Source organism: Euprymna scolopes, chromosome 19 (genome assembly GCF_053919585.1).
Source record: "Euprymna scolopes isolate OS-2025 chromosome 19, ASM5391958v1, whole genome shotgun sequence".
NCBI classification, from domain to species: Eukaryota; Metazoa; Mollusca; class Cephalopoda; order Sepiida; family Sepiolidae; genus Euprymna; species Euprymna scolopes.
Genome location: NC_136500.1, coordinates 95,995,945 through 96,021,779, shown reverse-complemented (window position 1 = coordinate 96,021,779; position 25,835 = coordinate 95,995,945). Strand labels below are relative to the sequence as shown.

The 25,835-nt window shown below is 30.2% G+C and overlaps 1 protein-coding gene across 5 annotated transcripts in view; it reads right to left on the bottom strand.

Moving 5' to 3' along the window:
• LOC145239850 (uncharacterized) overlaps window positions 1-25,835 on the bottom strand; it is a 242,332-nt gene that overhangs the window by 82,014 nt on the left and 134,483 nt on the right. For 3 of the 5 annotated variants that reach the window (XM_080103403.1, XM_080103404.1, XM_080103406.1), the window contains 15 exons: window positions 24,518-24,655; window positions 24,291-24,374; window positions 22,804-22,899; window positions 22,636-22,722; window positions 20,965-21,060; window positions 20,751-20,846; window positions 19,147-19,242; window positions 18,000-18,162; window positions 16,774-16,829; window positions 16,626-16,673; window positions 14,493-14,636; window positions 12,904-13,016; window positions 7,360-7,526; window positions 4,791-6,332; window positions 2,187-2,310 (listed from right to left, as the gene is read on the bottom strand). In XM_080103403.1, the coding sequence (XP_079959529.1) occupies window positions 2,187-2,310; window positions 4,791-6,332; window positions 7,360-7,526; window positions 12,904-13,016; window positions 14,493-14,636; window positions 16,626-16,673; window positions 16,774-16,829; window positions 18,000-18,162; window positions 19,147-19,242; window positions 20,751-20,846; window positions 20,965-21,060; window positions 22,636-22,722; window positions 22,804-22,899; window positions 24,291-24,374; window positions 24,518-24,655 (3,050 nt within the window). Of the gene's footprint in view, window positions 1-2,186; window positions 2,311-4,790; window positions 6,333-7,359; window positions 7,527-12,903; window positions 13,017-14,492; window positions 14,637-16,625; window positions 16,674-16,773; window positions 16,830-17,999; window positions 18,163-19,146; window positions 19,243-20,750; window positions 20,847-20,964; window positions 21,061-22,635; window positions 22,900-24,290; window positions 24,375-24,517; window positions 24,656-25,835 lie in introns of all 5 variants that reach the window. The other 2 variants (XM_080103402.1, XM_080103405.1) reach the window with 1 other exon arrangement.

Sequence of the window (25,835 nt, the reverse complement as noted above, 5' to 3'; positions counted from 1 at the left end):
GAAAACTTCTAAAGCATGAAAATCTATATGAAACTAATTTGAAAATATTCTCTTTATTTTTATTTATTTTTTTACTCACCTTTGCCCCAAACAAGGCGTATTGCCACTTGGACATAAAGGGCTACTAATGGAGACCATGCTTAAGAAAGATTAGGATGTTGGTTTACGTTACATTTGAACTTTTGCATATTAGTACAGTTTTGGAAGCAGGTAGCAGGAAAGGAATTCCAAAGTCTAGTCATTCTAGGGAAGAAATTATTAGAGTAGAAAACTTTCTGACATTTAGGGACCCCAATAGCGATTTGCTGCTAAGCAGCTTTGTCGGAATATGTACATCGAAGGGGGCACAAGTGCAATGAGTTCAGAGCATATTCCATTAAAATACTTGTAAAACAGGCACAGGCATGCAACATTGCAGTGATGGGACAGGGGCTGGAGCCTAGTTGACAAAATGGAACCTATTAGATTGGAGACCCATTTTTTGGACTTTATCCAAGAGGGAGAAACTAGTGGCAGAAATACTCCATGCATGGACAAATGGTGGCCTTGTAGAGGTACAGGATACTCTTAGGTGCGAGTTGTTTTCTAGCATGATAGAGGGAGCCCACCTTCTTTGCAGCAGCCTTCACAATGTCCTCAATGTATTTGTTCCAGTTCATATTTCCTGTGAATGTTAAGCTGAGGAGTTTAAAGGAAGAATTTTCAGTTAAGGAGTTATTTGTCATGGGTATCGGTGGTTCAAGAGGCTTCTTGTAATTGTTAAAAGAGGACAGCTCAGTTTTACTAGCATTAAATGTCACCTTCCATTTATGTCCTCATTCCACTACGGTCTGGAGGTAATTTTCTAAGGATTCAGCCATTGTCTTGGATTTGTGTATATTCGCTCTTCCCTCATGCATGTTATACCCATCTTGGACACAATATTATTCGGGAGGTCATTGATGAATAACAGGAATAATAGTGGTCCAAGGATCGACCCGAGGCACTCCGGCATTAATGTTATGCTGCTTGGATGAACGTCCATCAATGACAATCTAGATGGTCCTATTATCTAAGATTAAATTATATTTAGTATTTGTCCAGTTATACCATATAACTTGATTTTCATTAACAGCCTTCCATGCCAGACTTTGTCAAAAGTCTTAGAAGTAATTTGGAGCTTGGAATGATTTTGATAAAAATAATGAAAAACCAAAAACAAATTAAATTTAGATTCTTTAGGGAACATATAAAGTTATTTGACAAGAAAAGTATGACTTAAATAGCATTTAAGATTATAATCAACTAACATACTTGCTAACTTCTGATGTGGCTGCTACTGGAAGCAGTGACAAGACAAATCAATTCCTTCACTTAATATTTCTATTGTGAAGCGAATTATTGAAATAAAATATAAAAAAAAGATATTGAAAAATATACAATAAAAATTAAAATTGTACAGATGAAAATAACACAAAAAGATATTTAAGTGTTTTCAATAATTCTTTAAAAAATAAAAAATGCAAAAAATATTTTCAATAATTCTGAAAAAAAAAAAATAAATAAATAAAATAAAAAATAATAAAACTAATTTCAATAATTCTTAATTAAAATAAATCAGAATAAACTTTTTAATGATTATAAAATAAAAATAGAATGATCGGAAAAACAATAAAAACAAGAATACATGCACAGGAGAGATATAGGTGTGAGAGAAAGTGAAGGAACTGATTTGCCTTGTCACTGCTTCCGGTGGCAACCATGCCGGAAGTATATTAACTAACTATAACTGCATTTAAACAGACATATCAAACTGGGATCGTAACTGATTTTCATTTATTATTATTGCACAAAACTATTTGCTCTATAATAACATACTTGGCTACTATTTATTTATTAATCTGATAATAGGGAAACATTGTTTAATTATTTATGTTAAAAAAATAAATAAATAAAATATATAAAAAAAAAATTAAAAAAAAAACGACAAAGAATTTATTGCCTATCATTACACCCGAAATTTTATTTCTTTTTCTGCATAAATTTAAAAAGTGTGCAAACAAATATTAAAAACTAAATTCCAAGTAAAGTCAAGTAGATATGGCTAGTAAGGAATGAAATTGACAAGAGTGCATGAAAATAGAGATATTGCAAAATAATGGATAAATTGTATGAATGTGGCTAAAAATGAAGTATTAAATAATTACCTGTGATGAGTAATCTCCCCACTTGGTTGCAATTCTGTAACAAACTGATCAAGCCACTCATTTGATGGAGTTGAGTTTCTCAAAGAATTACTGTTATTGATTGCTTTCTCATTGCCATATGGTCCTAAAATGATGAACAAAAACAAATAAGAGAAAATAGTGTTGTAAGAGTAAAAATCAAAAAGTCTGAAATTCAAACTTCACTTGCAAATAGCCTGGATCAGCTTTACATACCCTCATTCTGAAGATTATGAAAGGTAACATTAAATAAAGGATAAAATAAACCATTTCTCATGGAAGTGGAGAGGCAATTACAAGTGTATAGCGAACATAGAAACCTAGAAATGGGAAATTGAATGGAATCAGAATGAACATCTGATTTATGATTATAACTATGTCTGTATTGGTTCCAAAATACTTTAACTCTGCAAAGATAACACATTTAAAAAGCGTGTGCATGTCTAACAAGGTTATTTTATAGCATTTTAGAATTTAAAATATGTAAGAAAAATGGAGAAGAGTTTCAGCAGATTATATTACATACGTTTTTTCAAAGGATAATTATCTTCAGCGTTACATTACACTTTGGGATTTTATTGTTTCCTTTTTTGCTAATACACAACTTGAAGAACAATTGCTTGTGATGTTTTTATCTAAGATATATTTGAAAAATTAAATTCACTTAACAACTCAAAGAAAAAGATTCTGATCTAGTAAAAATGCTATTTCTACATTTATAAGGAAACTAAGAATATCAGGTGTTGTATTTGAATAGTTTTCTTGTTTGGCGTCTGTTAGCAGTGATTTGCAAAATGAAGGCTTTCATATTATTTCATATCATGAATATATGGAAAATATTCATAAAGATATGCAAACTATGTTTACTGAACAACTCATGATGATTATAAAAACTTGAGTTTTAATTCTTTTTTTAATTAGGGTGCTGATATGGATATATCTTTGCAAGAACATTTCAGATTACAAAATGATGAAATGTAAAATTTAAAGATGGAATGGACAACATATGAAAGACATGTTTTTACAAAGTACACTTTGCTCTAGGACGAAGCACATTTCTAAGATTACTTTTCAAACATCTTGGGGAATCAGGATTTATTCGGTTATTCAAATGTTGTCAAAAGCTCGCTATAGACTTGACATTGTGAAAAGATGAAATTGATGGAACTAGATATAAAGAAACTCACTGAGCAGCATCAACCATAGTTGAATAAATATGCTCATCTGTTTTTTTTTCTTACCATACATTTAACTAATTTATCAAATATTTAAACCAGTGTACATAAATAAATGCTGCAGTGAATTCAATTACGCAAAGAGCTCCGATTTCCATAGGCTTGATCAAGGAAGAAAAATTATATATTGTAATACAAAATATTAGTAAAGAATACTTTATTTGCATAAATTAGTTTCCATTTAAAATTAAAGATTAATTATATGCTATTTCTTATGCCCAATAATTAATAGTTATGAAAAGGTCCACCTTTCCAAGAAAAAAAAAAAACAAAAAAAAACAGAAAAAGGAGCCAATGAGAGAAAAAAAAAAGGGAGGTTGGGGTTGAGAACAACTGCTTCAGAACTAAATCGCATTGCATCAGCCATATGATTTTGCAGAGTTTGTCTTTATTCCCAGCATGTTTTTTGAAATACCAAAATGTTTTGGCTTCAATTGTTTTTTAATGCATTGCTTTTCCAATGTAGTGAAAGTGAAGTAGCCCAAAATAAAACTAAGCCAACAACCCATGTCAACTCCATGTCACTTCCATAAATTTAAACATTTATTTGAATGATTTCAAATCAAGAACTTTATCTTGTTTTGAAAGAAAAATTGAAAAATTACTTTAAACTTTTTTCTTTCTCTCGTTTTATTCATTTATCTTTTCAAGTTTTCATTGTTAGATTTTAACAATAAAAGAAACCAACTAACAAAATGTGTTAGATTAGAACTGGAATATCAAATATGTTATTAACACTTTGAAACATAAAAACATTTATATGTAAATCACCATCAGAAGACTCAACAAAAACAAGTTACTTTGTTTATATAATTTTGGATTCTTTGTTGGTTTATTGTATTATTGACATTTTTCTCTGATAAGTGTCAGCTGAAAAATGTGTTTAAAAAAAAAAGGTAAATAAATAAATAAATAATAAAGCAATTAAATGTATCTGCTATTCAAGTTAGTCGAACCAGGGCTATGAAATTGGAGTCAGGTAAATTCATTCTTTAGAAAACAGAGTTAGACCTTTTTCAAATTTCCAAACTTTAAATCACAGTTGTGCTTTAGGGATACGGATTCCACAGCTTTATCTCATCAAGTATCATCTTTTTTTTAATTTTATAAAATTGAGTTTTGTTCATTAAAAATAAACAATGAATTCATGAAACATTTAAAAACATGACCATTTCTTTTTTTTTTTTTTTTATATAAATAAAATAATCTACATAGATTATTACTGAAAGATATTTTATGTTTGAGTTAGACATTTTTAAATTTAAAGAATCAGAATAAGAGTTAAGCTTTTAAACTACTGTTTCTACGGTTGTAAATATTATAGATTAAAAAATAAAAAATAAATGACTACCTTGTAATAACGACTGCAGATGCTGCACAACAGCAAGCATATTATTCATTTTCTTTTTAAGTATCATCCTTTGGTGAAAGTCTTTCACATAGTTATCTATTGAATTTTCAATGTCCACAAGATGGGCAGAAAGCTGTTTGCATACATTAAAACTTGCTGTTAAATGTTTGAGCAACATGACTACTTCAGAGATGTTGCCATTGAGGCCACTGTTTTCTAAAGGATTCATTTTTAGGCAAAGCTTTGAAGAGAGATTACTAAAAGTATTTGCTAAGTTATTATTTGGGGACTTTGTTTTATTGCTCATCTTAGATGATAATTTGGGTGCCAACATAGGTGATAGTCCACCGGAAAAGTCAGCTAAGTGACTAGAACTAAGATCTTTATTCAAACTCGTGGACATTCGCTGCTGTTCACTCTTATGTATTGCTAGTTCTGACTGTAACGAGTTGATAATCTCTAAATCTCGCTGTAACTGGTCCTTTAATTCAGCAATCTGGCTTTTCAGCCGATGGGAATTCTCCACACACATTGCTTTCTGACACTGAAAGTTTGGTTCTGATTCAGAATCAAATGTTAATTTTTGTTCCCCATAGATGTTGGATGTCAAGTTCTTGGATAATGGTGATTTTTTAAATGAAAATCCAGAGTTTTCAAAGGCATTTTTGTACCATTCAAGTTCTTTAGATTGTTGACTAATAAGAATGTCCATGTTGATGATCTTATCACCCAGGTACTTAACTCTCTGATCATAATCGGTAATATCATCAATATTTTGGACGGTTTTATTCCTTGACAAACTCTGTTCTTTCCGACTCTTGGAACGCCTATGGTGATGATTGCCAAAGTTTTCTTTGTCAGCCGCATTTGATAATTGTTCAACATTTCCAGCAAAACTGCCACACAAACAAGCTTTTCGTTCTTGCCGCAGTTTCTTGATTTCCTTAGCCATGTGAACTATCAGTTCGGGTTTACACTGTGTCTCTGTGTAAACCTCATCCTGCATGTTTATTGATATCTGCTGCTTTAAAATCGCGATTGTGTCACTCGCTTTGTTCAATTCAGTCTTTAAGTCTCCAACTTCTTTTTTCAGTTGGTTAACATCAGGAACAAATTTGGGATCAATCTCGCCAACATGGTCCAACAAACCGAGTTTGGAACGAAGCAGCAAATTCTCTTTGGTTTTTACTTCCAACAGCTGTTGGAGATCCAAATTTATTTGGAATGATCGATCTTTAATAGATGGAGATGAAATGATTTCTGGAGCAGAATTTCCACGTTTTGGCTGTGATAATGAAATAGAATCTTCTCCCAGGCATGACCGCTCATTTTGGAGGAACAACTGAAGGCTGCGACTTGATGTCGGTGTACTACAAGCCGTTTGGTATTCAACAACTTCATTAAAATGTAGTTCATCTTGGTTCGACTTAGAATGAGATTCAGCTTTAAAACTCTTGGAATGAAGATTGCTGCCACTACCCATCGTTTCTGTGGGACTTGTATCATCACCAACAACATGGGGCGGTGCAGACAAACCAGCAACTACAAAGAAAACAAAAATAAACAATTTAGTAAATTCAGCATATCTAAAATATCACTTGTTTCAAACAAAAAAAAGACATATTTAATATTGATATATTTTAGTAGAAGGATTTCCAAAGTGGAGGATATGCACTTTGTCTAGGTATGTCAGAAATATCAAGAAGAATGTGGGAAGAGGGGACAGTAAAGTGGGAAGTAAAATAAACTAGTTTTCTTTTTAAAAAATCTATATGACAAACTAATTCATTTAACTTAAGTAACACACTGCTTTTACAAAGAATAAGATTAATGATAAAAAGTTGGAGTTAAATGCTCAAACATTTGTTGACAGGAGGTAGTATATACCAAAAATGCATTTGCGTTTTCAAGTTATCTTCAAAATTGCAATGTAATAATAAATCAATAAACTATGATAAAATGAAAAAATTATCGATTTATAGTATTTCTCTGACTAAAAGATTTTTTTAGATATGTCTATTGAAAGGAGGTGCTAAAAGCATGGTGGATAGAGGGGGTTAGGAACCACTGTATTAGTATCAACACAATTGAAAAAAAAAAAATAAAAAAAAAAATACAAATCCAAAAATCATAAGAATTTTTTCTTTTAAAAACTTTCTAGTTTTCTTCCTCTTTTTTAACTTCAGATTCAAACTTTGTTATATTAGTGTGAAGCATAGCCTTTTCTGCTATTTTTGACAGAGGATGTACACTTGTGCGCGAATATAGATATGTGCTAATCTAATGTCATAAGATTAGTTTCAAAAAATGTTTCACTTTGAAATAAGAATTTTTGTTTAAATCAAAACAACATTGAACATTAAATGTAATGTGAAGCATAACGAATTGCAAGACGTGCAAAGCAATTTCTTTTCTCACACATCTAATGTTGCATTATATTTTTCAATGAATCTGGAAATTTCTATACATTCATTATCTTTAACAAAATTATCTTTAACAAATTAGATTCTTATTGTTTTGTATCATGAAAGATTAGTATGGTTTGTCATTTCTCGACTATTCTACTTACTTGGCTGGTCAAGAGACTGGGTGGATCTATGAAGAGAATCAAGTTCAGCCTTTAGTTGTTTGAACATGTTTGAACGCAGTTTATTGTTCTGGTCAATACCTTGTTCCAACTGTTGACGAAGACCTTGCATGGCCAACAGTTCTGCCTCTAGCGATTTTACAGGATGGCTGAAATTAATTGAAACAATAAACATCAAAGTATAAGCAGTAGAAAGAAAGAGTTTAGCTATAAATGAAATGCTTTTAAAACATCATACAAGTCTAATATATGACTCCCATGAAAGAAAATGTCAGAAATCTGATGAGTTAAGTATCAGCACAAATGAATATTTGAACATAAGGTTGTAAACATTATATGACAATCATGTTGAAACATGAAGCCGGTCAGTACCAGATTAGCGACCATTTGGAAATGCTGAGCGCTGTATGTCATTTTCCCATAACAGGGATATACATGCAGCTGTGAACCGCTTTTGAATTTGATATTCCCTGTAAACTTCCTCCTTCAGAGGAAACCGACATAGCTTGCATAGGATTATTACCACACTAGGTATTACCAGTTTGTATAAGCACTGGTTCTTTATCACAACAAAATTTTATTTTATTCAATGATCTAAAATCTTGTAGAATATACACATTTGCTAGTGCCCTACAACTACTTCCAAAAATTTAAAAAACAATGGAAATTACAATGGCTGAAAAAGTGACTGTAACAAACAAATTAATGATAATTTAATGGTGCAAAAATTTTAATGTTACATAGATTCGATCATATTTTTGTGTGTAAAATACAAAAAAATTTTTGAATAGCAGTTAGGTGCCAGTGTGGAGATCCATATTATATACAAATAAATTTTAAGAAATGTTTAATCTGCTTAAAAACGTCTTATTTTAAATGGCTGGATAACAAATAAACTTAATACAGTCGATAATAAAATACAGTCGACAGATATTGAAAACAATTATTTATATAAAATATTTGATACCAGTAATATTTATTCTTTGAGAATCTGTAGTTGAATATCTTAAAGACATGAATTCCACCAAGACTGATAAAAACATAATTAAGGAATACATAGGATTTATCATGTGATAACTTCTGAAAAATTTGAAAATTACTTTTGATCAAATTTTTTAAAAATTATTTAATATTTAATCCATTTATTTCAGCAAAAGGTTTTTATGCTTGAGTTTCTTAATATTTTCAAATATTTAATGCATTCTAAACATTTGTTTAAAATGTGTAAATAAAAAATCTACAATGAATTAATTTTATTTAATCCATAGAGAAGTTTATGGTTGGTTGGTTATTTTTGTTTTATGGCATATCAACCATTTTTGGGTCATTTGAAGCAGAATCCAGTAACTTGGGAAAAGGTTTCTATTCTTCAAGTTCTTTATGTCTTTAAATGTTTATTCATGGTGTTTGGTTTGATTTTCTTTTTTCTACAAATCAAAGAGTTTGTTGATTTTCACTGGGTATATTCGAGTAATGTTTTGGTGTAGTTTGTTATTTGATGGCATTTATATTTTATGGTAAAGATTTGCTCTTTTTAGAAAGTTTAGAATGGTTTTAGGGCTTTCTTTTTCAAAGAGTTGCTTTAAGTTTGTGGCCTTGTAGTGTTGACGAATTTGTGTAAGGTCATAGCAGTCAAGTAAAAAGTGTTTCACCGTATAAGGTTCATGATATAGTATACATTTGGAAGATTCTTCACTTTTGTGGGAGGGAGTTATGTATGTGTGTCCTATCCAGGTACGTAAGAAGACTACTTTACGTGATTTTCTGGGATCTAGCAGGGTTTTTTTTTTTTTTTTTTTTTAAATATCAGCATAATTTGGAAAAGTTTCTTGTTTTGGCAATTGTTCCAGTTTTCTTGCCAATTCTTTCTAATAAAATTGTTTATTGAAGGTTTGTAGTCCATATATGAGCCCATTACGTTGCTTATTTGGACTTTTAGGAAATTTTTGTCCGCCATATCAGCTTTTTCATTTTCATGGAAATGATAGTGACTAGAAATCCAATAGAAGAAAGTTTTGTGTTGTGTGATAGAATGGATCCTTTGTAGCAGTTTTATTAGTAAGGGATTGCTTAATTTTTTATTTTTTTAATGATTCAAGTACATGAGTCTACAAATATCATGAATTTCTTGGAGTTTTGGTTGGTTATCTAATATATAAAAAGCAAAATGGATGCGAGCGTTTGTGTACGTCCATGAAAGGCTTTTTGGGTGGGGGTTCTCGCGTCAGATTCCGGGAGAAGTTTTTGTATACTTCCTAGATCGTAAGATCTCAGATTCGCAAATGGACATTGTCGCTTATCTTTTTTTTTTTTTTGATTGAGTTTTAAAAATCCTCTCGTTCAAGTGTTTGTCTGTCTTTTTCATATAAATAAAGCGAAACTAATCGAATGCAAACATGCAAATGCCTTCTGTAATTGGTCCTTGGTCAATGTAGGGGGAAAACCCTTTATACTGAGACAATTACTATTTATTTAGATACTGCCAGATACTGTCCTCTCCCACATTAAAAACAACCTTATGTCTAATTTGCTTTCGTGGGGAAGCAAATAAATACCAAGACAGAAAGTGAGAAGCTTAATTGGCCCCAGGCCAGGTTTAAAAGCAACTAAAATTCCTTACTCTTAGGAGTACTAACTTTTCTTTTAATGAATACATGGCATTTTTAAGCAATCGCAGCATATTTATGTGCATTTACTGCAGATTATTTGGAAACCATTAATTTCTGGAGATTTTCAGTAGCATATTCAGATTCCTTGCACAAAAATACACTTATATGGCAAATTTCATTGCTTAGTCTTGTGTTATAGCATTTTTACTGAAAAAGTAGTGCAAAAAATGTGACAAAACGCATATGGTCTTAAAGAGGGGAAAATATCCAAACACGCAGGGCATAAAAAGTCATAACTTCCTTGATTTTAATTGGATTTAAAAAAATTTAAAAAGATTCTTTCTTAGCTTATCAAGCTCTTTCTATATATACCAATATTGAAATATTTTAAGCCATTTAAATTTTTTCATGTGTATTGCTAGTTAATCAGATATGAAGAGTTCTACACCAAATTCTACAAAACTAAGAGATCCCCAAGATTAATTCCTTGCAGACAATTAGATTCCTTTGATTCTTAACTTAATTACCAACTCATTGAATTCGCGATCCTCTTTGGCTGTGGTTAGCGAGGAAGACTAATTACCCTATCTTTTTTTTTTCATGTTCTTTTCCTCCTTCACTGTTCAGGTTCGAGCCTGCCTACCTTGTGTTTGTCTGATTTAGTTCTAGTCATGACCAACTGATTGATTGGATCGGGCCTCAAGTAAGAGCCAAAGTGGCGTGTTGCACCTCATGTCCTAATAAGACTTTGAACAAGATCTGCTCAACCACCAGGTTCCCGTCCTTAGGCATTACAGGTTGCCACCCATGGTCAACAGGTGACCCCATTGAGAGACTTTTACTCTCTGCAGGAGGGCAGTCGGTGTATTCTAATACCCCACTGACAGGGCCGGTTGGGAAGTAGGGGAAGAAAAAAAGGCGGGGAGGGAAGGGAAGGTGGCTGTTGTTTTTGTTTTTGTAGAACACAATTAAGTTTTACAAAAGAGTAGAAAAACAAAAAGGAACATCAGTGTAGGTGCATTTCATCTCAGGAAGCCAATAGACAGCCTGATCTGGTAGCACCAGTGTTTTTTTATTATGTACTTTTACTAATATTGTTCCGTGTCTTAATTTTTTGACATTTCTGACTAATATTTTGCTTTCTATGGATTTTTAGATAAGGAAAGGTGACATTCTTGTCAGTGGTACATCGGAAGTAGCTTCCAACATGAAGTATGGAAAGGCTTTATCTTTATTATAATTATCTAAGTCTGTCTCAGATTCTATATGTGTTCTCTTGGTTGTACTTTGTTCGTAATAGAATTAAAAGGTTCATCAGCTATGCTCTCCACCTGCCTTGGAGTCCCATAGGGGAAAGAAAAACGAGGGGATAAATCCCATTCACCTCTGTTCTCTAGGGCTACATGGCTGGTATACTCAAACATGAGGATTCCAAGCATTCATAATATGTAGTTATACCCACCCAATTGTGGGTTTTCTGTATATTTTATTACTCCTGGTGGCTGCCTCGGTCCCAGATTGATTGACCCTTCAGCCACAGTTTATTAAATCAGTTTGTTTTTGTCTGTAGAAAGCGTAGGTGTTCTTTTTTGTTTGATTTGTCTGAATTACTACTTGATATGACCAACTGATTGATTGGATCGGGTCTATCCAACCTCTCATCTAGCCTAGTAAGGACCAAAGTCATGTGCTGGAGTTTTTCGTATTTTCATATATTCATACATAATGTTTTATTTGATGGCATATCAACTATTTTTTAATTCTTGATGTTGTGACCTGCCATTTTGGAAAAAAATGTGTTTCAAGTTCTTTATATCTCCAGATATTCCTTCTTGGTGCCCGTCTTAGTTGCCCTGCTCCTCAGCCCTTTTGGAATATTTTATGTAGAATCCATTTATTGTATGAAAGTTATTGTTTTCAAGTTCTTCATATCCTCAAGCAACTATACATGATGTTTGATTTGGTTATTTTGTTCCATCAACCCCTTTTCGGTTATTCATGCCAAATTCAGTAACTTTGTAGAAAGTTCCTATGTTTCAAGTTTCCTATATCTTTCATCACTACATCACTAGTTCATAGTGCTTGGTTTGGTTGTCTTGTGGTGGATTCTGCTATTTTCATTCCTGCAGTACATGATTGAGCTTTGCAAAGTGGGAAGGGTTATAATGTTTACGTTTGATATGTCTTAAGTCAAGAAGCCAGTATGGAAGTGGGAGAGAAAAGGAAAGGGTGGGTGGGGAAGGGGAAAGGGGTGTTTATATTTTTGCTTTGCAGAACACAGTTACGTTTTGCAAAGGACAAAACAAAAATGTTTTAATGTATGGTGCATTTGTGTCAGGAAATCAAATTCAGACATCTTGATCTAGTAGCACTAGCATAGAGAAGTTTAGTTTGACTTATTGAGTTTATAAATATAAAATGTTTGCATAGTTGTTAAATTAATAGAAGCACATAATGACAAAACATTTGGTTCATTTATTTTCTTTAATATCTTACAAAATTCAATATTTCAATGAAATTTTAATGCAAGCGAAATTATTGGATAATATGGTACATCTTTATATACAGATGGTTGTACTATAAAATTTGAAAACAATTTACTGAGATTTTTTCTTAGCTTCAAAAACATGGAATTCATATACTGATTTTTTATTATACACAAGAAATGACAGTACTATAGTTAATATATGATGTAAAAATAATCTTTATTCTTTTGAATGAAACATTAGAAATGTTATGTCACTGTGATATGTCTGCTTTTTTCTGATTATTTAAAAGCTGAATGTTTAGAAAATCTTTTGAACTTACGCATGCACAACTTTCGCAATATGTACATGAAATTAAAACTGATTACATCATTAAATGCACATAAAAAGAACAGATAAAATAAGAGGAAGCATTAATAAAGATTATTTACTCTCGATCTCTGTAAAGCCTTGTGCATAAAGAAGCCCAGACATTCTGTTCCGTCAAAAGAGCATCTCTCAAAGTTTTCATTTCTTCCAATTGTTGCTGCATCAGTTCCCACATCTATGAAGCAAATAAAAAATATCCAGTTAACTCAATAATAATAAAATCAAATTAATTACAATATCAGAAAATATAAGATTAGTAGTGTGATTTATAATTACCAATATTTTTCAATTATAATCATATTAGAAATTCTACTGTTGATTAAATGACAAAAATTTCTAAACAAAATTACAGAACTTCAGAAGTCAGCAGAACTTCAGAATGAAGATCACATAATTTTTCGTTATTTTTAAATTTTTTTTTAAAAAGATTGCAGATTTATTATTATTATTTTTTTTTTTTAACCACATTTTGAGCTAAATTATATATAAAATTAAAAAAAATAATTTAATTCACTTAACTTAGTTATAAAAATGGACACTTAATTATATAGACATATATATATTAATATAAACAAATTTACATGGTTGCAACACATGGACATGCTAATGTTTCGGACATAAAACCAGAAATTCTTGCCAGACGACTTAATAAATGGTTGCTTTCCACAGAAGAAACCACTGCTCAAATATATATATGGTGCCTTCAATAAGTTTCTAGATATTTTTTTTACATGGGTATTTTTATTGATAGTACATACATGAAACCAATTCCCTTTAAAGTAATCTCCTCCGGCTTCAATGCACTTGTACCATTCCAACAACTTCTGGAAGGCCCCTTGTGTGAGCGTATCAATGACCCTTGTCACAGCCTCTTTCATCTCCTCAATTGTCTCATAACGACAGCCTAGGTTTTCCTTGAGCTTAAGGAATAATCAAAAGTCACAGGGAGCAATGTCTGGACTATAGGGAAGGTAAGGAACTGTCTTAATGCCCATCGTGGTCAAATAGTCAATGATCTTTGAGCACAAATCTTCCACAACTTCAGCTCCTCACAAATAATTGCATGTACAGTTCCCACACTGATATCAAATAGTGGACTTATCGTCTCTATAGACACATGATGGGTCTTATAGATGAAATTCTTTATTTGACCAATCACTCTTGCGTTCTGACTTCCTTACTCCTCCCACATCATCATCCCTCTCAGATTCACTGCTTTCCTTGAATCTCTTATGCCACTCAAAATCTGATGCTCAATTCATGCAAGATGGTCCAAAAGCAGTCTGAAACATTCCATACGTTTCTGTGGCATTCTTTCCAAGTTTAAAACAGAATTTTATTGTATATTGTTCTTCTTAAGTTTCCTCACATCCAGATCACATTTTTGAAATTCACCAGTTGTGACAATCAGGCTTTAGTAAGGTATATTCCAATTCCTGCTGTAGTTGTTCATTTGAACCTGAAATCATAAAAGTTGGTCACTCATCTCACAAGATGTACAGCAATAACTTACTGAATTTTCAAGAGTCTACAACAATTGTGAATACCTGTACAAAAACCCCCAAAAAACTAGAAACTTATTGAAGGCACCTTCTATATATACATGTACATATGCTATTGTGTGTGTGTGTGTATATATGCAAAAATTCACCTTTTGGTCCGATTCCCGAACACTGCTTCTACAAGGAGAGCTGGCTTCAGAGGCACGATCCCTCATGTGAACATATTCCTTCCTTAATTCCAATAATGCTTGGTTCTCACGTTCTAGTTCCATCATTCGACCTTTCATTCGTTCCTTTAAAAAGTTTATACAAAAATATATCAATGTTAATAATTTGTAAAATAACTTGAGGACTCATCCAAAAAAGCATTAGGTATGAGATTACTTTTAAAAAAGAATTCTTTTAAAAATTCAACTTTATTGAATGCTGAACAGAATATTTAAATTCCAGTAAAACATTTTGGAAAAAATACTATTTAAAATTAATGCGGTTTTCTACAGTATCAATTTCCATTTAAGAATCATTATGAAGGTGTTAAAAGTTAATTGAAAATGAACAAAATAAATGATCACTTATTTGTATACAAAATATCCGTAGTCAAAAGAGTTACTGTTACAAGAGGGAAAATGAAATTATTTTTTACTTTAAAATAACAAAATTAACAAAATTCCATTAATCTGGTTAAAAAAAAAAAATTTATAAAAAAATAACATAAAAAGAAATTAATGTAAATCTTAGTTGTAAAAATAAATTCACAATGGATATCTCATTAAATTTTAATCATTCTTAAATCCAGAGTATTCCAAATCAAGCTACACGTCAACATTGAGCTATTTATATTAAAATCTTTGCATAATAAATATACTTATTTTGTTATTTGTGATTATCCTCATTTTCTGTTGTTGTTTCACGATTATTCCTCTGGCCTTCATCAGGTGGTTAACCACGACAGGATAGAAATGTCGACCTTCCATAGTTGTTGGCGTCTCACCATGGTTTGGCCCACTAATTCTCTGACCAGCTTTGAGTGGGATTGAAACCACTAACTTCAGACAATACTCATCTGGAATTGAAGATATTCCACATCTCTACCCACTGCGCCATGGGCCCCAAATACGCAGTGGGTAGAGATGTGGAATATCTACAATTCCAGACGAGCATTGTCTGAAGTTAGTGGTTTCAATCCCACCCAAAGCCGGTCAGAGGATTAGGGAGCCAAACTGTGGTGAGACGACAACAATTATGAAAGGCAGTAATTGCTGTGGATGCAGTTTGGAGGTTCGACATTCTTATCCCATCGTGGTTAAACACCTGACGAAGGCCAGAGAAATAATAGGCTGAAACGTCGTGAAACAACAACTAGAAGATGAGGATAATAGTCCACAAATAATTAAAATAAATTTTACAAATTACTCATCTCAAAAAAGAATTCCAAATTAATTCAATATCAACTTATCATTTATTATTGAATGTGCCAATAAATAAATTTCCTATTCGGAAGCCCTACCCCCATCCGTAATGTGATATAAAAAGAGAATCAAAATGGAGCTATTTCATTGGTTCAGTACCTAACAATCAAGCTGTTAAAAAAATGCCAACATGGATAAAAGGAGATAAGAACATGTTTCTGATCAAGTCAAGCCGAGTAATCTAACACAATGTGCATATTAAGAAACACAGAAATACTTTGACACGAGAATAACATCAGTAAAAACTTCTCTTGAAAAATTTAAATCTATGTTATGCAACACGCTGAATGTATTATAAAATTTGGGATGAAGATTGATAATTTGCATTATTTGGATATTTTTATGTTTTAACATAAAATTTATCATTTCTTACTGAACATAAATGATTAAATAAGAACAATCTATCCTCATGGATTAAATAAGGGTTCAGTTTAAAATCCAATCCTTGTTCCTAAGCTTAAAATAAGATTCTCAAGTTTTATAAGATACATCTGAAGAAGGTCAGAGGTTGTATCAACCAAAATGTTATGAAAATAACCAAGTCCAAATAATCTAAATAGACAATGAACAAGACTTTAAAATTCAATTTTTTACAACTAAATTTTCAACATAAATTTACAATAGAGACCTCTATCCTATGTTTATTCATTTAATTTTGATCAACTGTATTAAAAGATGCTAATTACCTTGTTCAAATTAACATCAGACTTCAACAATAACATTAGAAATATAGACCATTTTACTTTCATTAGATAGCGTCCCACTTAGATTAAATCTATTTTTATCAACACATTCCAAATATTTTGAACTTACAGCATCTTCTCTGGCTTCATGCTCAAATTTCCATGCATTGAAAAGTTCCTAAAAGAAAGAGAATAAATATAAAATTTCAATATCAAAAACTAAAAGTAAATAAATCAAAAGCAAAAATAGGTTTTAAATATTTGCAACCAATACTTACTTCTTTAGCTTTCTTTAGTTGCTCCTCTAAATTCTGGAATCTAATTGACACATGTTCTAAAAAATAAAATAAATGTGTTATTGTTTATATATAATTAATCTGTAAACAGATTGAAATTAATTAACAAAGGAATCTATCACAAGATAGATTTCACACTTGTAAAATATTTTCAAGAAAGAAATGTATTTGATTTGAATAATTTAAAATATAGTGTTTAAACATTTTTTCATGACATATTTCCCTACTTTTTGAGCTTCAGTAAATAATTTTAGTCACACTTTTCTAAAATCAATATTTTAAGTGACAAATGAAAATAGAAATATTGTTTTTCTTTCGATTGCACAAAGTTATAAATAACTAGTTAATCATAACTTCAGTTGTTTTTTTTAATTGTACAGTTTGTTTTTGTTAAAGTTAAATTTCATTATTACAATATCGGTCATTAGTAACTAATAATTCAACCAAAGTTTTTATGAAATCCTCATGCATCTGAAGATTGAAAGTAAGAATCTATTTACATACAATATAACAAAATCAGTTATTTTATGACAAAATTATAATCTAGTTAATGCAATTTTGTTTAAAATTTTTTTAGAAAATCATTGCTGTATGCAATAACAGCAAAAAGTAAAAAAAATAATGACTTTTTAATCAACAGTTTAAATGCTTCTAAATCATTTTCAAATTTTGAAAGGTCCCAAACTAATTCATTTTTTTTTATAAAACTACTAACAAAATATTAAAATTTCTTATTTGTTTACAAGAAAACAGAAATACATTCTGCTGGAGTAATTATATAATTCAATCAGATTTTTAAATCTGATTAAGAAATATTTATTTTTAAGATGTCTATAAATTCCAATAAATAGTCGATGAATAATAAATAATGTGCAAGTCACATAAACTTGAAAAAATAATAAAAAACTTGAAAGAATAATAAATAAAACTTGAAAGAATAATAAATAATATGTAAGTCACATAAACTTGAAAATATATATACATATATACAAGAAGTTTTCTCAGAGTTATATTAATATAGAACTGACTTATTTAAAAAAAAAAAAAATTTTTAATTTTAGATTAATTTTTTTTCTCCATAAATTCTAGTAATCATACTTAATTTCATGCAAAAATATCATAAAATTTATATGAGAAATCCATGAAGATGATAAAATTAAATTTAAATATTTGAAAAACTTGTGAGGCAGTAAAATGAATTTACTTACTCTCAGCACTAAACATATCATCATTTTCATGATACTTTCTTAGCTCATCTTGGACACACTGAAGTTCTATGGTCATAGAATGTTGTTTGGCAGATTCCTGAGAATTGCTTTCCTGAAGTTGGCGAATAAGTGACTCTTTCTGCTGACAACTGTCCACTAAAGTCTTTGGATGAAAACAAAACAAATAGCATGAAATATTTCAAGACAATAACTAAAAGTCTGTCATTTTTTTTTTACATTTAGTTTTTGTAAAGTAATTCTTCAATTAATTTATGAAATCTATTTATATAATGAAAGTAAATTATTCTTAAATAATATTCACATTTAAAACAGACAGCAATAGAAAGGCAAAATCTCATTTTTAAGCAGAACAAATATCCAGATATTTTTTCTGATAATATGAAAGAAAATCGATTCTATAAAATCCTAATATTTAAAATGGCCTTTTTGTTTTACATTTAAATTTCCAATTTTTGAGTATCAATTTCTACAGAGAACTGTCTTCCAAAATGCTTTTTTCATTCATACCTTCAGTGTATGAAAATGGTCACTATGGACTCAAAAATGAACAGGAGTGTGGAGGTTAAGTAATTTAATAGAACTAAAACAAGTATTTTTAGTAAAATAAAAATGTTATATTAATACTCATTTATTAACAGATTAAGATCATATAATTTTATGATTTTTAGTGGATTTTTGTTTTTCAATCAGGTATTCATTGTTTGGTTAAAAAACAAATTACTTTCACCGATTGCTCATTCATTGTTGTGATAAAATAAACAAAGATATAAAATTGAGAAACTTCCACCCGCTACATTTGTTTTTCCATTTCCTATTTTTTTCTTTATCTTCAGTAATTTCTTCTAACCCCTACCAATAAATAAATCACATACCAGCTTATTTCTTATTCCCTTTAAACTTTTATTAAAGACATATTTGATCTTCAGTGAAAAATATTTTTTCAATTAAGTTCTTTAGATTTATTACATGACATGTATAAATAGATCAATGTATTAGTTCATTTTTGGTTTTGGTTGAAAGAACAAAAGGTTTTCATTTCAAGCTTCTTTGACAAATGAAAAAAAGAAAAAAAAAAAAAAAATGAAAGATAAAGAAAAAAAAAAAGAAAAAGGAAAACTGCTCTCACCTTGATCGTTTTGTCTTTCTCCTCAAGGGCAGATCGGATTTTTTTCAATTCTGTGTCTTGCATTTTTTCAATAATTGCTGAATTTGTTTCCAAAGTCTAAAAAAGAGACAGAAGAGAAAAAGACAATAAAATTATAAAAAAAATAAATTATATTTTAAAACACTTTCGATTTTACATAATAAAATAAGATGGAAGATGTCAAAAGTTGATTGGAAAACTTGTTAAGATGCATTTAAATTTAAGTTGATTGAAGTCCGATACCAGTGGCATATGGAAATCCCTCAGGCCACTCTTGACCAACCCAAGAAGGGCGCAATAATGTTTACAAAACCTCCATAAGCAGTAAAGACATTTTACACTATTTTATTCATAACTTGAAATGTTAAAAAATAAAAAGAACAATGGTAATATGATAGTAAGGGCTTAGAGCAAGAGTACACAAGGGCTCTCAATCAATCCTGGACAACATCGTATGTGCCTGCTTGCATCCAATAAATATGTACCATCATATATCTTGGGTTAGTGATAAATAAAGAAATGGTTTCCAGAGTTTATACCTTTGATTTTTCATAAATTATGTTGAATGGCTTGTGCAGTTGCAGTGAACAACACTGGTTTATTTCGTATCAAAATATGTGTTAAAATTCCATAGATTATAGAGCAGGAATTAAAATCCAGATTTTGGCTAGAGAAAGTAGTTTCGCTTTCACTGATTTTTGTTTCATCAGTGTTATTTTATCTAGGAAACATTTTTGTAAATGATGGCAGTGTTGAACCAGATGTAAAAAAAAAAAAAAAAGAGCTGTCTGGGCATATCTTCAAAATAATCCCTGAAGAGTCACACATTCAAATTCTACAGAGCTGATTCAATCACACGATATGGTCCCTACATGACAGGTAAGGCTGGTCAGTCTTATTTTCGGATTACAATCTAGAAGACATACTTAAGTGGATTTTATAACAACATTGGTCCTATGAGTAAACAACTTGTGTGTGTCAATTACATCACAACAATATCCAATTGTTGATCACAAAATCTTTGATGATGGATTTCCCCCAAACAAACCAATACCCAAACAAAATCCATTGTTACAGAAAGAAATTAGAAATTTTCAACATGGGTTCTTTCCTCCATCTTGTTCAACTACATTGACAAGACTTAAATATGGTATGAAAAATTTTACAGGCTTGCAATTTATTTTTATATATATAAGTACCATATCGTTCAAATCTATGCAATTTGCTTCAATATTTTCTTCACATTTTTATAAAATTAAAATTGTTGCAATTATGGTCGATGATTACCACAAGAAAAGAATATAATGAATGTAGCAGGTAAGAAGTCAGATTTGTAGAATCAGTAATTTTTGCTGAAGTTAGAAGTTTACTCTAGAGTAGAGGTAAGAATCTTTTCAGTTTACTCCGCCTTTGAGATTGAGAATTAGATTCTGGAATTTTTGTGGAAACCAAAGTCCTGTTTTCTTTTTTTCCTCAGCTAACTCCATCTCTGGAATGAAATTATGAATGCTATTTAATAAAATAAAAAGTCCTATGTTAGATAATAAAAGTCCAGGCATGTCAAAGAGTCAACATTTGATACTAACCTGAATTTCATAATCTTTGCGACTAATGTCCAAACGTAACTTTTGTAAATCCTTGATTTTTTCAGACATTTCCATATTTTGTTTCTCTATCAGATTCTGAAAGGAAGTGTTAAAATTGACAATTGAAAAATACGCCTTATAAGATTTTTTTTTAGAAAAGTTGCTTAAGAGAACCAAAATAATGATATTAAAAAATGTAAAGAATATGGCATACTTTTATCTCTGAATCTTTCATCCTAAGCTTGTCGATTAACTCATGAGATGAGCGTTCATTACCAACAGCAGATCGTCTCTTATCTTCCATTATGTCCTAAGAAAGAAAGAGAAAAAAAAAGAGAACATATAAGTAATTTTATTAATATAAAACAAATCTGACAGAATAAAATCGACAATTGATTTTTAGAATTATTTAAAAATTAAAGATGGTCATAATTATGAAAGAATACCAATTAACAAACAAAAAAATAACACTGAATTTCATAAAAATCTTAAGTCCTTTTTAAACATAATTTTTCTGATTCGATACATTCCTTTGCTTTTTTCAAAATTACAATGACAGTAGAACATACTGAAGAAAATTGCTTTCAATTTCAAAATTGGAAGAATTGTATCCTGCTTAAGCAATCAGCATTACAAGATGGAATCATTATCAGAACCTGCCACATTGTGATAGTTTGTGCAAATACTTTCGCGAAAAATGAAAAAAATGAAAACCAAAACGGTTACATAGTAAACTGCAAAAGAAGTCAGGCAAGTTAAATTTAATAAATTAGAAAATAGTTAGGCATTTTTTTTTTTTAACATAAGAGATTTAAGAAAAAAAAAAAGTGAAGAGATTTTACTTTTTTTTAAAAATTTATTTGTATCTGCTGCTTAGTTTTACAACAAAATCAACCATTTTCAGATTATTTAATACTGAATCCAGTCATTTTTGTAAACAGTTTTATGCTTTTAGTTTTTAATATCTTCTATAGAGTTTACTTCAACTCGTTCATGATGCCAATGTATAAGTATATTATTGCAAGCTGTTTCATGTCATAAGCAGTATGGTTCTTTATTTGCAAACTGTTATCCTCATCTTTATCGTTGTTTCACATCGTTTCAGCCAACTATTCCTCTGGCCTTCGTCGGGTAGATTAACCATACCGGGATAGGAATGCTGAATCTTAACTGTATCCTCAGTAATTACTGCCTTCCATAGTTGTTGTCTTACCACGTTTTGGCCAATTAATCCTCTAGCCGGCCTTTGGGTAGAATTGAAACCGCTACCTTCAGACAATGCTGACCTGGAACAATAGAGATTCAATGCCTATCCACTGCGCTACGAGCCCTGAAGAATGATCAAGTTTGGATTTTTGGTCTTATAAATCCAAGTTTCCTCTTTGTTATTTGATTTTCCATTGTGGGTTTGTACTGAATGGTATATTTAATTATTGGAATTCCTTGAAATGAGTAATTTGTATATATATTTATCTGCAGACTGTTATCCCATTTTTATAGTTGTTTAATGACGTTTCGGCCAACTATTCCTCTGGCCTTCATTAGGTGGTTAACTATAACTGTAAACATACAAATTACTCAAAGAATTTCATTAAACAGTATGGGTTCTACGAAACCTTGGAAGATACTATCATTCCAGGTCAGCATAGAATTTATAATCATGGGAACTAAGGCATGATTCCACACACTCAAAAATTACTAAACTGGGACTTTACTATCACATTTGTATCTTTTGACAGACATTCATTCAGGCTGCAAAGTGCCCACATTGTGCTACCTCACTTCTAAAGTCTACTAGATGCATTCACAATCACTTTAAATCAACTACACTACTATAGGTGACTTACTTAGGATATCAAGTGCTTAGTATAGAAAGATAGCTTACTTGCAGTTGCTGATCTTTCGCCAAAAGTTTTCTTTCAAGTTCCAGAACTTTATTTTCAGAATCAGACATGTGTAGACGTAATGTCTCCTGGAAAATGATTAGAAGAATTACATAAAAAGAAAATAAATGAAAATCAAATTTAATTGAAGAAACTGAAATGAGTTTTACCTCCAAGGCTTTATTTTTCACTGTAATAACATTCTGCAAATGTTGTATTAAATCATCTTTCTCCGCCATAATTCGGGAATGATTCTCAGATTGCTCCTGAAAAGTAAGTTTATAATGAGGAATTTTATTTTAAATTTTGAAATGTAACCATGAATGTTTTTATTTTGAATGTTAAATGGTTTCCTGTATAATTTTTAAATGGTTTTGGTTGTTTTTGTTCTATGGCACATCAACCCATTATGGGTTATTTAATGCCGAATCCAGTCATTTTGGAAAAAGATTTTATCCTTCAGGTTGTTTATATATTTAATTATTCATGATGTTTAGTTTGGTTGTTTTATTCTACAGCATATTAACCCTTTTCAAGTCATTTAATGCTAAATCCAGTTATTTTGGAAAAAAGTTTTATGCTTTAAGTTCTTTATATTTTCAATATTTTATATTTGCAAGTTTAAATAAGCACCATTTTTTTTTTTTTTTAGAAAACTATTCCAAACTGAATAAAGCTTTATGTCCTATCACACTCATGTATTTATTAGCGTTAGAATGATGAATCAGAAAAAGTGAAATTTTTGGGGATATCAGAAAATTTTGAGCCTAATTTCTGATTTCAAAAAATGATTCTTAAAAGAAAAATATATTAAACTCAATTTTCCATTATTAGGACTAATGATAAAACGATAAATATCTATTGCTTGTAAACTACCAGTAAAATTAAGTTTATACATCATAATAGGACAAAAATATGTAAATTTATTTTACTTTTATCAGTAATAAAAAAAAATTCAATATGAGCTTGTCCAATCCTTCACACATTGATTAACTTGATAAGAGGTGGCTAAAAAGTGTGGAAAAAAATATACTATTATTATTATTATAAAAATTACTATTATTATACTACCCCAAAATATATCGGTTGGCTCATATTTGGGGGAAGGCGTCGAATTATTTTAGTTAATTCTTATATGGCAGATTCATTGGAGAGATCCTTTTAACATTGTTATAAATGCATAAATTCATATCATATGAAAGGAAATTTATGTTATTAGTGAGATACAAAAAAAAACAAAAAAAAAAACGTCTGTTTTTTAGATTTTGCTCCAGCACAAAATTATATTAAAAAAAAAAATAAATAAATAAACTGGCATAAATAAATTGTTATGAGTTTTTTTTTTAACTCGGCTAACGATTTATTTATGCCAATTTTAAAAAATTTTTTTAAAAAAACTTTTATATATTTACATTGTTCTTTTTAGGAAAAAAGTTTGTGATAAGTAATTAACTTATATAGATGTCATTTAATGATCTCTTTTTATAGGAGGTCTATATTACTTTTATGCTGTGACTGTTCTTTTGGGTGCTTTTGCTATTGGTAATTGTATTGGAATCAGGGGAAAAATATAGGAACTTTTCCATCACTAGTACCTATTACAAGCAACATTGTAAGTTATCAATAAATAGGTTGTATAGAAAAGGATGTAATTTACCTTGTGCAGATTTTGAGCAGCCTTCAAAGCAATAGACAGCTTGTTGACATTCATCTCTTTCATTTTACTCTGCTTCTCAATCATCTAATAAGAAACAAAACAAAATTACCTGATGTTTCTTTAACTTTTTAAAGATGTCAAGGATTACATCAACTAATCAATTTTGCTAAAATAGCACCCCTTTAAAAAAAAATTAAAAAAAAAAAAAAAAGGAAAGAAAATCTTACATTAATAGTTTCTTGAGCAGATAAAATCATTTCATTGGCTTTCTCCATGTTATTATCGCGCTCTCGCAAAGCCAAACGAAGCTGCTGGCATTCAACATTAAAATCTTCTTGGAGACGGATTTGATCACATAATGTGTTCTGCAATAAATAAGATAAGGCATTTTTAAAGAGACGCAAAGTTTTAAGCCAGTCATGTGATTTTATTGGAATAGGTGAAGAGGTGCTTTTATCAAATCGAATTAGACAAGTTAAAAGTTGTCAGGTAATAGAATGATGAATGCATTGGAAAAAAAAATTCTTCGGAAAGGTAATAAACACATCAAATGTTATATATTCACCAATCCCAAATGGAAAATAAGGATATTATCAGCTTTTCTTTCTTGCCAGATTTCAAAATATGAAAAAGAACATTTTTTATATACTTCACTATGATCAAATAAAATATTTATATTTTTCTTTGTCCAATTATATTCAAATCTAAAGAATATGATAGCTTTGATTTTCAAATTATATCAAAGAATATTATCAGCCTTTCTTTCTGGTCAGGTCTCAAAATATAAAAAAAAAAAAAAAAATTTTTTTATACTTCACAATGAAGCAATTAAAGTATTTACTTTTTCTTTAATAATAAACTTAACTTTTAAAGTTAAAAATTTTATGATCATTTGCTTAATATGGTTTTTTTTATTTATTTTATGACATACCAATCCTTTTTGGACCATTTGAATCAATACCAACTGTCAGAAATTGTATCATTAGTTGAACAAATGTGACTATGATATCCATAAATTGCGGATTCATACCTTCCCAATTGTATTAAGATCTAAAAAAAAAAAAATATGACAGCTTTGCTTTTCAAATTATTGGCATTTGTTTTCGATTGAAACTGATAACTGATGTTGCTGACTTCAGTTTATTAAGCACAGCGCTCTTACACATATAGGATTATCAAACTCTAGAATAGTTCCCCCTGATTATAAAGAAAATTTCACAACATAAGCTGTTCTAGAAATGAAACTTTATCTGAACTGTGATTAATAAAATGAGAAATTTAATTGCACACATGCATTTGAAGATTGAAACGAGAGTGTTCTTAACATGTTTTATTTCATTCAATTTCTGGTAAATTTCATGACCTAATTATAAGAGCTGGAATGAGAATCCTCATCCCAACTATAAGATGTGAGATTGGTAGGATATCCAATTTATAATCAGGATTTATACGACCATGGTTGCGTGTGTCGCAATTTTATTGAAGTTGAAAGAAGGAGTGTATCCATGGAATCATTAAGAGGTAAATTTAATGGATCACCGATTA